This window comes from Phyllobates terribilis, unplaced genomic scaffold (assembly GCF_046119375.1).
Source record: "Phyllobates terribilis strain yellow unplaced genomic scaffold, ASM4611937v1 Scaffold_2__4_contigs__length_985480577, whole genome shotgun sequence".
In the NCBI taxonomy this organism is placed as follows: Eukaryota; Metazoa; Chordata; class Amphibia; order Anura; family Dendrobatidae; genus Phyllobates; species Phyllobates terribilis.
In genome coordinates this window covers 518,270,582-518,286,209 of record NW_027362762.1, presented here as the reverse complement: position 1 = coordinate 518,286,209, position 15,628 = coordinate 518,270,582, and the positions used below count along the sequence as shown (strand labels likewise).

The 15,628-nt window shown below is 39.4% G+C and overlaps 1 protein-coding gene across 2 annotated transcripts in view; it reads right to left on the bottom strand.

The window, feature by feature from the left end:
• Positions 1-15,628, bottom strand: part of KIAA0319L (KIAA0319 like) — a 146,584-nt gene that overhangs the window by 41,222 nt on the left and 89,734 nt on the right. For both annotated transcript variants that reach the window (XM_073665963.1, XM_073665969.1), the window contains 8 exons: positions 11,538-11,635; positions 7,097-7,184; positions 6,917-7,009; positions 6,416-6,548; positions 5,374-5,602; positions 4,199-4,322; positions 3,976-4,108; positions 364-512 (listed from right to left, as the gene is read on the bottom strand). In XM_073665963.1, coding sequence (XP_073522064.1) covers positions 364-512; positions 3,976-4,108; positions 4,199-4,322; positions 5,374-5,602; positions 6,416-6,548; positions 6,917-7,009; positions 7,097-7,184; positions 11,538-11,635 — 1,047 coding nt within the window. The remainder of the gene's footprint in view (positions 1-363; positions 513-3,975; positions 4,109-4,198; positions 4,323-5,373; positions 5,603-6,415; positions 6,549-6,916; positions 7,010-7,096; positions 7,185-11,537; positions 11,636-15,628) is intronic.

Genomic DNA, 15,628 nt, shown 5'->3' with positions numbered 1-15,628 from the left:
GCCTATACAATGCATTGGAAAAACGCATGGCAAATATTCATGCAAAAATGTGTCAAAAACGCATGTAAAAACTGCATGTGTTTTTCTGCCAAGGAGATGCAGAAATGCTCAGGAAAATTTCTGCTTCATTTCTGCGTCGTGGACACTAAGCCTTAATGGCTTTTACGATTTTAGAAAATGTATCTACTTTTTACCAAAACCATCAGCACCTTTGTCCCTGGCACTGTAGCTCAGGGTTGTTCAAAAGGATAGAGATAAGGTACAGATACCAAATATAGGAGTGGTACTGTTCTTAACAAAATGCAGACCATTTTTCTCATCTTGCACAACCCCTTAACCCCACAATTAGGACATTATAATCACCTTCCTTCACAATGACACTGACTATGGCCATATCTTGTAAGCCTCGCTCATCTGTAACAGTCAGTGTAAACTCATACTTTCCAACCTGCAGGCCAGTAACTGTGGCAATGCTACTGTTAGAATTTTCAATTTGTACTCCTACTGGTCCCCTAAATAAAAAATAAATAAAAAACATATTGGTTAACCAGTTCAAGACTTGCTAGTCGCCAGGCATTTTTTTTAATCAATAACCAAAAGTTCCAAATTTAATTTTTTTTTTTGTCTAGCGTGGAAAGTTCTGAAACTTTGCAAATCACTTTATTAATTATTTATTATTTATTTATCTTGTTTCATTTGGGACTCATGGTCTACATTCCCTTGGAATGTGGGAGGAAACCCACGCAAACATGGGCGAAACATACAAACTCCTGGCTGATGTTTTCCTTGGTGGGATTTGAACCAAGGACCCCAGTGCTGCAAGGATAGAGTTATTCCTGTAAAACATTTGAATTAAGTGACTTCCAAACCTCTGCTTCCTCCCCGTCTATTTGTCTGACTTCAGCTGCATTGATACCAGAACATACACACTTGGAGTACTGATGCTGGCAGTTAAAGGATCAGAACTCATCTCCTCCTCCGAGTGCCCTACTTCTCAGAACAATCTCCTGCTTGTCCCTAGAGTTAGTGAGACACAGGTGCTGACCCTCTCACTGCCAGCATCTGTACTCCAAATGACAATGTTGTGATATTAATGAAGCTGAAGACAGGCAAATAGACAGGGGAAAAGCAGGGGTTTGGATGCCCCCTACATGCTATTTTATACAGGAATGAAATCAAATCCACTAATAAAGTGATTTGAAAAGTTTCAGAACTTTCCAGGCTGGAAAAAAATTATTTAAAAATATGTATCAAAATTAAAAGTAAGGCTATGTTCACACGTTGGATTTTTCAGTGTTTTTCGCTGAAGATTTTTGCTTCAAATTTTCAGCTGCGTCTAGCAGTACCAGCAAAGTCTATGAGAAACCAGAATTCTCTGTTCACACATCTTTTTTTTTGTTGTTGCATATTTTGTGCCTTGGTTGGGTTTTTGGAAAATAGAGCATGTCACTTCTTTCAGAAACCATGATGTGGGAACATGGCTATCAGGTTTTGCTGCATCTTTAGTGAAAATAAGCAAGTACAGCAGTATTTGAAACACATTTACTTTTGTGATTTTACCATCTTGAGATGGTTGTTTGTATTAGGAGAGTTTAATTAAATTAGAGATATGTACAGTTTAAACATTAGCTGAGTTACATGTGAGATTGAACAATACCTGTGGCCCAGTGAGGTGTGAAATTAAACAATGCCTGCACAACTGAATGGCAGACCCCATAGTGTGAAAGTAAATATACATAGTTACATAGTTTATAAGGCAGAAAAAAGACAAGCGTCCATCCAGTTCAGCCTATTTCTTGTGCACTGCAGCTATTCCGCAGCGTTGATCCAGGGGAAGGCAAAAAAAAAACATGCGGTATAGGCCAATTTACATCATTGAGGAAAAATTCACTTCCCGACACCAATCTGGCAGTCAGATTAAATCCCTGGATTAATTAACTATCACTAAGCATAAGATGTAATTTTATTGTTCTCAAGAAAGGCGTCCAGGCCTCTCTTGAACTCATTAAGTGAGTTGGACATCACCACTTCCTCTCCCAGAGAGTTCCAGAGTCTCATGGCTCTGACCGTAAAGAATCCCCTTCTATGCTGGTGCAGGAACCTCCTTTCCTCCAGACGCATAGTGTGCCCCCTCGTCTTTGTCACCATCCTTGGTATAAAGCAAGCATCATGCAAACTCAATGCATTGCCAGTGTCTAAACTACTCCTGAACAATTCGCCTCCCTGACTTTGCCAAAACCAGAATGAGATTTTTTTTTCACAGAACTTTATGTACATGCATAAATAGAGACAGAAGGACAGTGAAAAAAAACGCTGAAAAAACTGCACAAAAAACGCAGCAAAACCTGCGTTTTTGACGCAGCTGATTTCCTGCAGATTTGTGACGCTGAAAAAACCCAACATGTGTGAACATAGCCTAAAACTTTAGATACTCTTTAAATACATAAGGATTTGAAGGATATAACATTTTTTCTCATTCAAATGACTTCTGAGGGCTTTTCTTGAAAAGTGAGGATATTTCAGAAGCTTTTATATTCATTTTTTGTAATAAGGGAAAAAAATGTTTTTTTCACACTTTTTAATAGTACAATGTGCCACTAAAATACAACTTGGCGGCCTTGCTTTGCTTTCAATTCTTATTATTTATATCACTTTTGTTTATTTAAACAGGACCCTATACCAAGTCCAAGTGGATGTTATCAGAGAGTTTTTCACGGGGGTGTGTACTTTTTCTCCCTCTATGATGCTGACCAATCATAAACAGGCAGCAATGCTCAAAGGAAACACGCCTTCACCATAGCTTAGAGTAGATTTCTCAATGAGTGAGATGTAATAATAGAGCCCTGATCTCCTGGTCTACCTTCCTGCATGAGTCAGTGTGGAGGAGGGGCAAGAGTTTACCTATATCACATTACTATCCCTGCTATCAGCTCTTCCTCTCATAGGACTGCCTCCTCTGTTGTACTGTCCATGCCCAACCCTGCCTGTTTGGAGATCAAACCTCAAAGTGTCAGCATCACACTTATGTTTGTTGTGCACATTTTGTAATCACTCAGCAGTGAGATCTGAGCAGGGTCTCATTACATCTCACACACGATTAGCCCAAAAGAGGCAAGCTGCTCCTGTGTGAGATGTAATCGCAGACTTGATCTGCAAAGGGAGTAAATGTGATTAGCTGTGGTGCCCCTCACCCCACAGGAAAAGTATCAGTGGTATTAGTCATCTGTGCTTTCTAATCATGCAGGTGGTTAGACCAGGAGAGCAGGTCTGTGTCATTACATCTCAGACACTGAGAAATCTGCTCTAAGCTATGTTAGGAATGCTTTCCTCTTGGCTTTGAGTGTTGCTGTCTGTTTATGATTGGTTGGCATCATACAGGGAGAAGAAGTACATGCCCCCAGTCAAAAATGTCTGATAAAATCCACTTGGATTAAAAAAAAAACAACAACTTATTAGGTGGCAAATACTTTGATTGCAAATATCTGTTATGGAGAGGCAAAATAAAAAAAAAGTTTTATTCCGCTCTGCAGCCACTGTTACAACTTGTGTCCAGTTCAACCTGAAAATTTTTGAAAAATTTGATGAATGGTCTGTGCCCCAATAAGGTGTTAAGAAACTTACAGGGGACATTACTCTCTTCTTAATTGATTTCCACTGTAACTGGGGCAGACATATTAGCCCCAGTTACAAGGGACATACATTCTCATGGCCTACACTGTAGAGCAAATATATAATGTTGAGAATCAGCAGCTCCGCCAGCTACCTGGAGAGCAATCAATCACCATCTGTATATGTGGTAGTTAATGTGATTGTCCAAGTTGTCTGTAAGTACATATAAAATGAACTCACAAAATATGTTCATGCTTCTTCATTCATGGCAGTGTATTACAGTATACAATGCAGAGCAATATTGTCTGATTTTGAGAGTTCTTAATGACAAAATTTATGTTCACTGCAGGGATTGTAAATACACACCGAGTTTTGCCCCAAAGATAAGTGACAATCTTCTGATCATCTGTACTTCGGCTGCCATCCAGAGTTGTACTGTCTACAGGTAGAGTGAGCTCCTTGTCTGGTCCAGCATCAGCTTGAGGAGGCTTGTTGTTTTCTGAAACGTTTGAGGATTGCAAATATGACAATTCCTATGATGATAACTCATATTAACCCCTTCAAACTAAAATCATCATGTGTGTCTTACCAGGTTGGACAATTACGGTCACCTCACTTGTAGACTGCTGTCCTGCAGAGTCTGTCACAGTGAGCTGAAATGTGTAGTCCCCTTCTTGCAGTGCTGACAGCTGTAGAGTTGATGTCCTGACACCCTGCATGGTGGAAAAAAACATTGTAAATTGTATTTACTTGAATTATTTATATTTAGTTCAGTGATAATGCAGACCCTTGATATTTTCATTACAGGCACTTATTCCATATTCACAGTATAGGTCCTAAATGTCTGGTATATGAGGTTCCCAAAGGTGGGATATCGGTACAGTACAGTCCCTGCCATCCAATCCAAAGCATTTGGTGATTGACAGCTGCATATCTGTGTGGCTCTCATCACTAACATATATCAGACAATCGGTGCATGTCCTGTGAATTCGTCAGAAAGTCCCTTAATAACATTGGATTATCATTTCTTTATACTTTAGGCAATAAACAGGTTCAAAAAATATCCAGAATTCAGTCCCAAGTGCAGTATGTTCCCAAAATAACAAGGAAAGTATAGTCATTATGTCAGATGAAATAAAAAGCTGAAACCATGTTGTGTGTGCAATATTTAAGGGGTTGTCCTCTACTAGGACAACCCATTCTCATTCCTCAGGTTTGCCCAGTAAAATAAATACACTTTTACTCACCTCCGGTGCCATCGCCGTTCTAGCAGTGTCGGCACTCACGTTCCTGGGGCTCACATGAGGTTGTAACGTCACACAAGCCCTATGCCCAATCAGCGCTGGCATCACTGCCCCTGCCTTCCAACGTACTGAACATCAACAGGAAGCCAGGGCTGCTCTCTGACTTCCTCTTGCTGTTAGATTTGTTTGAAGGCGGGAATAGTGACACTAGTGCTCATTTGGCGCAGGGCTCACATGTAATAACATACACACAAGAGCCCCAGGAAAGTGAGTGCTGACACCTCCGGTACTGCGCCGGCACCGGAGGTGAGTAAAAGTGTCACTATTTTAACAGGGTTCTAACATAGTGAATGAGAAGGGGGTTTCCTAGTAGTGGACAACCCCTTTTATAGTTTGCTTTTTCTATTATTTACGTTTGTCTATGAAGGTCTAATTGGCATGTATATCTTTGTGGTCAATGATATGATAGACAAATGACCCTACTTCTCATGCGCTAAGCTACATAGGGGTGAAATCTCACCTGCATCTCCATAACTTTCCCTTTGCTGTTGGGACTCAAAGACCACTCATAGCTGACAATACCATGATCGTCTGTGCTCAGATTCCCATACAAGACTATGGCGTTTCTCGGCAGTGTAATGACTTGGTTGGCTCCTGCATTTGCCCCTGGGGGATAATCAATAGCTTTGTTCACGGTCAAGTTGGCTGTTGTAGAGTTTCTTGCCCCATCAGAGTCTTCGACAGTCAACCTGCAGATTTAACCAAAGAAAGGCAAAGTGTATGTGGAATAGGCATGAGAGTCATTACCATTATGGGATTATACATATAATTGAGCACACAGTGTATATTGCATGTTTTTGCTGTACATAACCTATAATGAACACTTTTGCATAAATATGATATTGTACTTTATCATGACACATACTGAGACTATACTATAAAGCAATAAGTGATGATGGTGATGAAAACATTTCATCAGGATTATTCATTTGTTGCCATCCACACAAAAAAACTATGAATTAAGAACTATTATTAATTATTAACTGTGAATTAATCAAATTACAGTCTTCATACATAAGGACTTGTTCACATGTTGCGTTTTTGCCACAGAAAAAATGCAGCATTTTACAATATTAGCAAAGTGAGTGAGATTTCTGAAATCTCATGCACGTTCTGCGTATTTTTTCCTGTGAAGGCTCCTGCAGATTGAACCTTTAAAGCGTTCTTCAAGCCGCGGCATGTCAATTCTTACAGTGTTTTTCACCCATTCAAATTAATAGGGAAAATAATGCATCAAAAACATGAATATTTTACGCAGCATTTTTTCTGCTAACACTTTGCTAACATTTTGGTTTTTGCAACCATGTGCACCTAATCTTTTAATTAATCTGCTGATTTACTGTTAGTCACATTGCTTGATTGATTTCCCTCAGCCGGGACCCGCATGTGCCCATAATAATGGGCATAGCTGGCATGCTATTGTTAAGGCAATAGGTCACATGAAAGCTTGCCACAAAAATGTATTCATATCTCACATCAAACTACAATTAACAAAGTCTTACCTAAAAGTATAATTTCCAGGTACAAGATTTGTCAGTTTTAAGATGGCAGTGTCCGCGGTGATCTTCTCCTCTCTTAGAGGACCCTTCAGCTCTTCCCAGTGATAACTAACAATCTTCTCATCGTCAGTGCTCTCTGTGAAACAAAGCAGGATAGATTTAACCATAGGCTTTATCTTTCAGCATGTAACCCATAGTGGCCATGTTTTAATGCTGTAAATACTCAGTTTGTAAGCAATCAATTCCATACAAAAGTATGAATGCCAATAGGTGGTCTTCAGTTTAGCACTTTGGACATGGGCGGCTTAATGCTGTCTGCACTCCTTTCTCTCACGTAATCCTGATTATGGAGCCTTACATGTGGCCCCATAGACCACTTAGAATGGGCCCGTGGGCAGCTCTGTGGGCTCGTCCACTTCGCAGAAGGGTGCAGGAGCCAAAATATGGCAAGTGCTTCCTGCTTCTAAACATACCATTAAGACCAGAAATAAACAGGATACATACGGCTGCCATCAATCACAGTCGAAGTGGTAGGTAATGAGATTTCCTGGTAACGAGGGGACACAACTGCTACTGGAGGTTGGTTCACTCGTGGTTCTGTGAGAATGAGAGTTATATTTAGGGAAAATGATTACCTATGTATTTACCAGTGCTACAGAAGTACATCTTAAGGGAATGTCTGACCTGGTTTCACAGTGACGTTCACAAACCCTTCTCCGTGTGCGTTCTCACCATCCACAATGACTTTGAACTCGTACAGACCTGCTGTGAGCTGGTAGAGGAAAGCAATAGTCATGGAGTGGAGCAATGAAGCAGACGTTCACAGCCAGCCTACGCACTACAAAGTACAAGACTAGAACTCTTCTGTAATAGAATAAACTAATAAACCAGCCATAAAACATCCTTTTTCTCCTAGGCAAATATGTAAGGATTAATTGGTCACTTCTATATAAAGGGGTTTTCCCACGAACAAAGTACATTTTAATTATTAGATCTTAGAATAATAATAAGTTCCACAATTGGATGTGTTTATATAGAATGTTCCTGTGCTGAGATAATCTTATAAATGTGCCCCTGTGTAATGGTTGTTTCCAACCATGCAGGAACATAGTCGGATGTACCATATCTCCTGGGCAGGGGAGGGAGCAAAAGAGTATACAGACATTACAGCGGGGGATCACAGAGGATTCTGTGAGGTAAAACAAGTTTTGCTGCTTGGTTAACATGTTTTATCACACAGAAAACAGCATCTGCAATCCAGTGCTATAATGTCTGTATACTCTTTTGCCCCTCCCCTGCCCAGGAGCTGTGGTATGATCAGACCGTATTCTGTACACGGTCAGACACAGCCATTACACAGTACACAACAGGGGCACATTTATAAGATTATCTCAGCAGAGGAACATTTTTTTAACACATTCAATTGTGTAAATTATTATTATTCTAAAGTCTAATAATTAAAATGTACTTTGTTAGCAGGACAACCACTTTAATAAGCAAAATCTGATCTAGCATATCTGCACATACAACAGGGCAAAGTCTTCTCAACTTACGGTCCGAAGACCTCATGATAACTCTCACCTTTCCCTTACATTGACTCTAAGACGCAATCTTGATAGCTGACCAACATAGTACTAGACTATTGTACTATTCTATCACTTTTTGTTTTCCAGACATTGCTACAAATTGCTAATATAATGCATTAGATCCCAATTCACAGACAACATTGCAATTCATCCTCATGTGCACATGAAAATCATATATAGACATATACACACACATATATATATCTATGTATATATACACACACACACACACACCGTCATGGCCAAAAGTGTTGGCACCCTTAAAATTGTTCCAGAAAATGAAGTATTTCTCCCAGAAAATGATTGCAATTACACATGTTTATTTCCTGTGTATGTATTGGAACAACACAAAAAAAAAAAAAAAACAGAAAAAAGGCAACTTGGACATCATTTCACACAAAACCCCAATAATTGTCTGGACAGGACAAAACTGCTGGCACTCTCAACTTAATATTTGGCTGCACACCCTTTGGAATAAATAACTGCAATCAATGGCTTCCTATAACCATCAACAAGCTTCTTACACCTCTCAACTGGAATTTTGGAGCACTCTTCTTTTGCAAACTGCTCCAGGTCTCTCATATTTGAAGGGTGCCTTCTCCCAACAGCAATTTTAAGATCTCTCCACAGGTGTTCAATGGGATTTAGATCTGGACTCATTGCTGGCCACTTCAGAACTCTCCAGCGCTTTGTTTCCATCCATTTCTAGTTGCTTCTTGAAGTATGTTTGGGGTCATTGTCCTGATGGAAGCCCCATGACCTAGGACGCAAATCCAGCTTTCTGACACTGGGCACTACATTGCAACCCAAAATCCTTTCAGAATCTTCAGATTTCATGATGCCTTGCACACAGTCAAAGACACCCAGTGCCAGAGGCAGCAAAACAACACCAAAACATGTTTGAACCTCCACCATATTTGACTGTAGGTACTTTGTTCTTTTCTTTGTAAGTCTCATTCTGTTTTCAGTAAACAGTAGAATAATGTGCTTATTATCTCTCCACAAGACGCTTTCCCAGAAGGATTTTGGCTAACTCACGTATATTTTATGTCTGTGTCAGCAGTGGGGTTCTCCTGGGTCTCCTGCCATAGTGTTTAATTTCATTAAAATGTTGACAGATTCTTTGTCCTGACTGCAGGAAAGCTTGAATTTCTTTGGAACTTCATTGGGTCTGCTTATCCACCATCCGGACAATCCTGCATTGCAACCTTTCATCAATTTTTCTCTGCTGTCCATGTTCAGGAAGATTAGCTATAGTGCCATGGGTTGTAAACTTTTTGATTACGTTGCGCACCATGGACAAAGGAACATTAAGATCTCTGGAAATGGACTTGTCTGAGAACCAAAATTGTTGAACAATATCAACAATCTCAAGGTGACTGTAGATACTGTTCAACAATTTTGGTTCTCAGACAGTTCTTTTCTCCTCTTTCTCTTCTCCATGCTTAGTGTGGCCCATACAGACACACAATGCAAAGATTGAGTCAACTTCTCCCATTTTTATCTGGTTTCAGGTGTGCTTTTCATATTGCCCACACCTGTTACTTGCTACAGGTGAGTTTGAACGAGCATCACATGCTTGAAACAAAGTTGTTTACCCACAATTTTGGAAAGATACCAACAATTTTGTCCGCCCCATTTTGGGGGTCTTGTGTGAAATGATGTCCAATTTGCCTTTCTTTCTCAGTTTTTTTTGTGTTGTTCCAATACATACAAAGTAAATAAACATGTGTATAACAAAATATGTGTAATTGCAATAATTTTCTGGGAGAAATACTTCATTTTCTGGAACAATTTCAAGGGTGACAACACTTTCGGCCATGACTGAATATATACAGTGCTCAGCATAAAAGAGCACACCCCGTATGAAAAGTAAGATTTCAATCAATATCTTACTGAACAATTTCCCAAACTTTGACAAGACTGAGTCTTATAGAACATTTCTCTAACCGATAACATGAAAGTAAGGATAAAAATATAACTTTCATTACAAAATCTTCAGTTTTACTCAAATCAGTTGATGCAAAAATGAAAACACCCCACATCTAAAACTACTACATCTCCATCCAGCATCCAGGCTCTAACGGAGGTTGTTCTTAAAGAATGGAAAAAAGATAGATGTTAAATATATTGCCAACTTGTTCATTCCATGCCTACAAGAATTAGTGCTATCCTAAAACTCATGGAGGTCATACAAAACACTAGATGTAGTAGTTTTTGATGTGGGGTGTATTTATTTTAGCATCAACTAATTTGAGTAAAACTGAAGATTTTGTAATGAAAGTTATATTATTAACCTGACTTTCATGTTATGGGTTTTAAAAAATGTTATTTGAAACTCAGTCCTGAAAATTGTAAAAATTTTAGAAATTGTTCTTGTGCTCAGTGAGATATTAATTAAAATCTTACTTGTCAAAGTACTACCTATAGTAAGGACGCAGATGGACAGGTCCTGGATGAGAGATATGTGTCACCTAGGTGGTTAGCCCCGGTGATGTGAAGCCCAGAGAGCAGGTTCCAGCAACGTTAGGTTGCTGCAATGTTTTTAAAGGGGGACCAGATGTCTGGGTTTTAGGAGCAGCTAGAAGAGCTGGGTAGGAATGGCTGCTCCCATATCTCTAATCTAGGCGGTGTAGTCCATTTAAAAGGCGGTCTATGTTGGTAAACTCTGCTAGAGATTGGCTAAGAGTGGATTGTACTCTAAATAGGTGAGCCAGTATCATCTGAAAAAAAATGTTTTGTGGATACAGTATATATTTATATGAATATGTATGTGCACACGCACGCACGCACACACACAAACACACACACATATTTGTATATATCGAATCCTATGTATATATCCACTTCAAAACATATGTGTATTGGCCTGTTGCATTACATTCAAAACACTTTTTAGAAGTATATTTATGTGTAAAAATTGTATGTTTATGCAAATCCATCAAAGGGATTTTACCACAAAGAAAGCACATTTTAATTATTAGATCTTGGAATAATAATAAGTTGCACAATTGGATGTGTTTAAAAATGTTAATGTGTTGATATAATCTTCTAAATGTGCCCCTGTTGTGTACTGTGTAATGGCTGTGGCTGACCGTACAGGGATAAGGTCTGATCATACCACATCTCCTGGGCAGGAGAGGAAGCAAAAGAGTATACAGACAGGACAGCATGTGATCAAAGTTTCTGTGAGGTAAAACATGTTAATAAAAAGCAGTAAAGGCTTTACCTCACAGAAAAAACCTACCCAGGAGATGTGGTATGATCAGACCATGTTCCTGCACGGTCAGACACAGCCATTACACAGTACACAGCAGCGGCACATTTATAAGATTATCTCAGCACAGGAACATTCTTTTAAACACATCCAATTGTGGAACTTATTTTTATTCCAAGATCTATTGATTTAAATGTACATGGTTCATTGGGCAACCCCTTTAATGAGCTGAAATTGAAGGATACTATTACAAAGTCACTTATACATTATAAATTTTCTATTTATCTACTGGTGGTCTAACTATACTAGCTATGAGACTTACCTTTGACAACTTAAGGGACTGAGAATGTTTCCCCTCCATCTCCCCACTGTAATCTGTAGGATGAGTGATCAGCCTCCAGTCATATGTATACACTTTATCTACAGGTAAATGGAAAACGCACAGATCAGATAAATGCAGATCAGAAGTAAACTCCTTATTGTGATGTGATTAAAAAAAAATCTGTCTAGTGTGCACCATAGCTAGACGATCCAAGGTAATTACTGGAGGTTTGTATCTAAAAATAATAAGATCAGTTATTCACTCTGCACAGGACCAGCGATGCCTCTTCTCTGCGACCGGACTTTGTTGACCATCTGCAGTGGTGATGTGGTGATGTTATGACTACAGAGCATACTGGCATCAGCACTGAGCACAGTGATTGGCTGCAGCAGTCATGTGCATTGTAGTCCTGGCACCATCACTGCATCTGGTCAAACACCATGGGCATTGGTGGAGAGGCATCACAGGACACATCAGGGGGATTAGCTGTGATTTTCCTGTTTTTCCTTGCAGGCCTGTAGAAATAAAAAATGTAAAACAGCAAACCACTTTCCATTTGTTGTTTACTGGCTTTGTTATCCCATTGTTTACACTGCTGATCAGGTAGCTGGGATTAAGACGGCAGCTCATGACTACACGGCAAGTTATGATATAGTCATGTGTTGGAACATCATAATGGAAAACTTAAGCTCTGTTCACACGTCCTCACAGACAAATGTTATCAGTGATGTGTTGCATCAGTTATGTAAGGAGAAGCAAAAAGCCCCATTGATAAACATGGGATCAGTTTAGTATTTTTTAGAACTGAGAAAAAAATCCCACAAGCAGAACTTTATATTCCATTTAAAAAAAAATGGAACTCAGACAGACCCCACATCAATGAGGACCCAGATTTTGTTTGCATAACTGATGCAACAGATTACTTATGCATTTTATCTGTTCCCAGAATACACAAATAGAGCCTTGAGTAACTAAACCTATTTAACATTTCTTTTATATTTTACTTCCCTTTTAATGGCAAGCAGATCAGGGTATGGGTCCTTAATAGTGTTGAGCGAGTATGTTCTATTAACCCTTTCGCCGAGTACGCTCAGGTCGAGCTCCGAGTATTTACAGCTGCTTGGTGACGAGGTTAAATCGCTCCCGTGTGCATGATTTGCAACTGTTTGACAGCTTTAAGACATGTGAGGAATGTCTATTTCTTACACATTCCTCACATGTAATAAAGCTGTCAAACTGTTGCAAATCATGCACACGGGAGCGATTTAACCTTATCATCTAGCAGCTATAAATACTCGGAGCTCGGCCCGAGCATACTCGGACAGAACATACTCGCTCAACCCTAGTCCTTAAACTACCTCTGATTTCTCAAAACCCCCCGAGGTGCGCAGATCAGGCAACAGGAGCAAAGAACTGCTGCCTGACTGCACATGCAGAGCACAGAATGGATTAGATGGAGTCTGAGGACCTGGAATTGGACCCCAATCCATCTTGCAATTAAAAGGACAGTAAAATATAAGATAGTAAAAAAAAAGGTTTTGTTATCTTTACAAGAATAATATCAAAATCATAATGTGGTCTCAGTTTTCTGAGAATAAACCATGTGTGCCAATGCAGCCTAATTTTCAATCTTTACTGATCTGCAGCTATCAACCCCCTCACAAGTACCCTCCATTACCACACAATCCATCTTCAAGTAGTTTTAATACTGTCAGCTGGGCGTGTTCAGAAGCACCTAATGACCCTGTCTAATAAACATCTGATAGCTGGATTGTAGCACAACTCAGTTATGTGACGCTCAAGATCCCATTGACACCAGCTGCATTTGCAAATAATGACTCCATCTAATTGATGAAAATAGATTTACCTATGACCCAGTCAGATAATATATTCCCCAGACCCTCTCACAGCATCCTCATTGCCCTGACAGCCATGTTGTAGCACAGCTCATCAATTCTATGCTCTGTTCTGCTCTGCATGTAGAGGAGATCACAAATTGTGATCTGAACATTATCATGAACTACCAATCAAATGTAACATTTTTAAGTAATAATGAATATTGATCACATAGTGGGTCGCAGTTATTACAGTCAAAGCTATCAATGATCACCATATGCATCCACATAACAATTGCCCATGGTGAGCTCCGCAGCACTGAGAAGGAGCAGTGTGGTACTGGGACATTTCGTTTTTGCAGCTAAAAATTAGACAGCCCATTCAGCTCTATGAAGCTGCACAGAAGGACAGAAGGAGATGAGAAAGACATAAAGCTAAAAGGAAGAAACTTTACGCAGAATTTGTAATGTATAATAACAATAGTTGCACAGATGCTATGCATTGTAAAAAAAAAAAGCTACCCTTTAAAGTCAGTGATTTTAGTAAACTTTAAATAAATTAATAGTGCAAGCAAAGAAAAGAAAAAGAAATTGTACAGGAAAACGGAAGCAAAATGCCTTTTTCTCTCCGGCTCTACTCCTCCCTCCTGCACTGATCACCACACACTTTATATTCAGTGGTAAAATGGAAAGTCCCCTGTGCTGCTGCAGATTCGACAAGTGTCCTGCGATCTCACCCCAGTAACAATGCTCGTTACCTCTATATACTCATAGGGGAGCAGGATCTCATATTCCCACTGGGAGCAATGGAAGGAAAATGCAGGATAGAAGTCATACACTGGTCAGAAAGAATATTCCTCATCTGCACATGGTGGCTCCTTCTGAAGTCACCTGAATGACAGGTACACTTAACTTCAAGGTTGCTCTGCGTATTCCTCCATGAGTGGACATCACTTACGGATGGATCTCTGCCATTGTTGCTTGCCTAAATCTGTGCATTTACCCCATATGTGGAAGCAGACAATTTTTTAGTCTCTACATTAAATATCACCTAGACATATTAAAGTTTATCACACTCCACGGAATAAAAAGAATAATGTTAAGAGGGCATTTCACCAGAAAATACGATCCTAGAAGGCACACCAGCACAATTTCTAAATTCCTGGCTTCTGATAAAACAAGCGTCTGTCAGTGTTCAGTAACAGTACAGTAATTGTATTCAGTGCCCTAGTGAATTACACCGCTTGTCATAGATACTGCACGCTTAAACATGGTCATGTAGCTAGACAAATTTCTTGTAAGACAAAGTAGCGATTTAAAGGGGTTGTCCACCTTTGGTGACTTTTTTTATTCTTACTAAAATGCATGTATTATTGGTTAAAAAATATTTTTGTAATTGGGTTTCATTAAAAAAATTTGCACCATTTGCTTTCTAAAGCTTCAGTGATGGCTGCAGAAAGAGCTAACTTTGGATCAGTCAGGAGCTGTTCTATTCAGCTGATTTATGACCATACACCACATCAAAATAGAATGTGCAAGGAAACAAAGAGCCTGTAGATGCCAAAGAGTGCAACATTTTTTTATTAAACAGAGTTGCAAAAATGATTTTTAGCCTCAAATACACACATAGGTAAAAAATATTAAGAAATAATTTGTCCCCAGATGTGGACAACCCTTTTAAGGTGACCACAGTCATAAAGCGCACTCAAACCAAGCTTGCTTTTACCAATTTAAATGTCGCTGTCAATCGCTGACAATGGCATTTAAATGGAGCAATCGATCATCACCATGGCAGCCAGAGGTCTGCTGAAGGCCCCCATGACTGCCATCTTGGTACTCCTGTGAAGCCCAGCCACTGGTTGGACATCATAGGAGACCGTACTTTACACTATATAGTGCAATACTACGATTAACAGATGGCAGGTTTAAGTTCATTATGGAGGCTAAGAAATTAATATATATATATATATATATAGATATATAGGGAACACTTAAACAACACAATGTAACTCCAAGTCAATAACACTTCTGTGAAATCTACCTGTCCAGTTATGAATCAACACTGATTGTGAATCAATTTCTCCTGCTGTTGTGCAAATGGAACAGACAACTGGTAGAAATGATAGGCAATTAGCAAGATACCCCCTATAAAGGAGTGGTTCTGCAGGTGGTGACCACAGACCATTTCTCTGTTCTCATCCTTTTTGGTTGTTGTTTTGGTAACTTTTTCATTTTGCCATTGCTCTCACCCCTAGT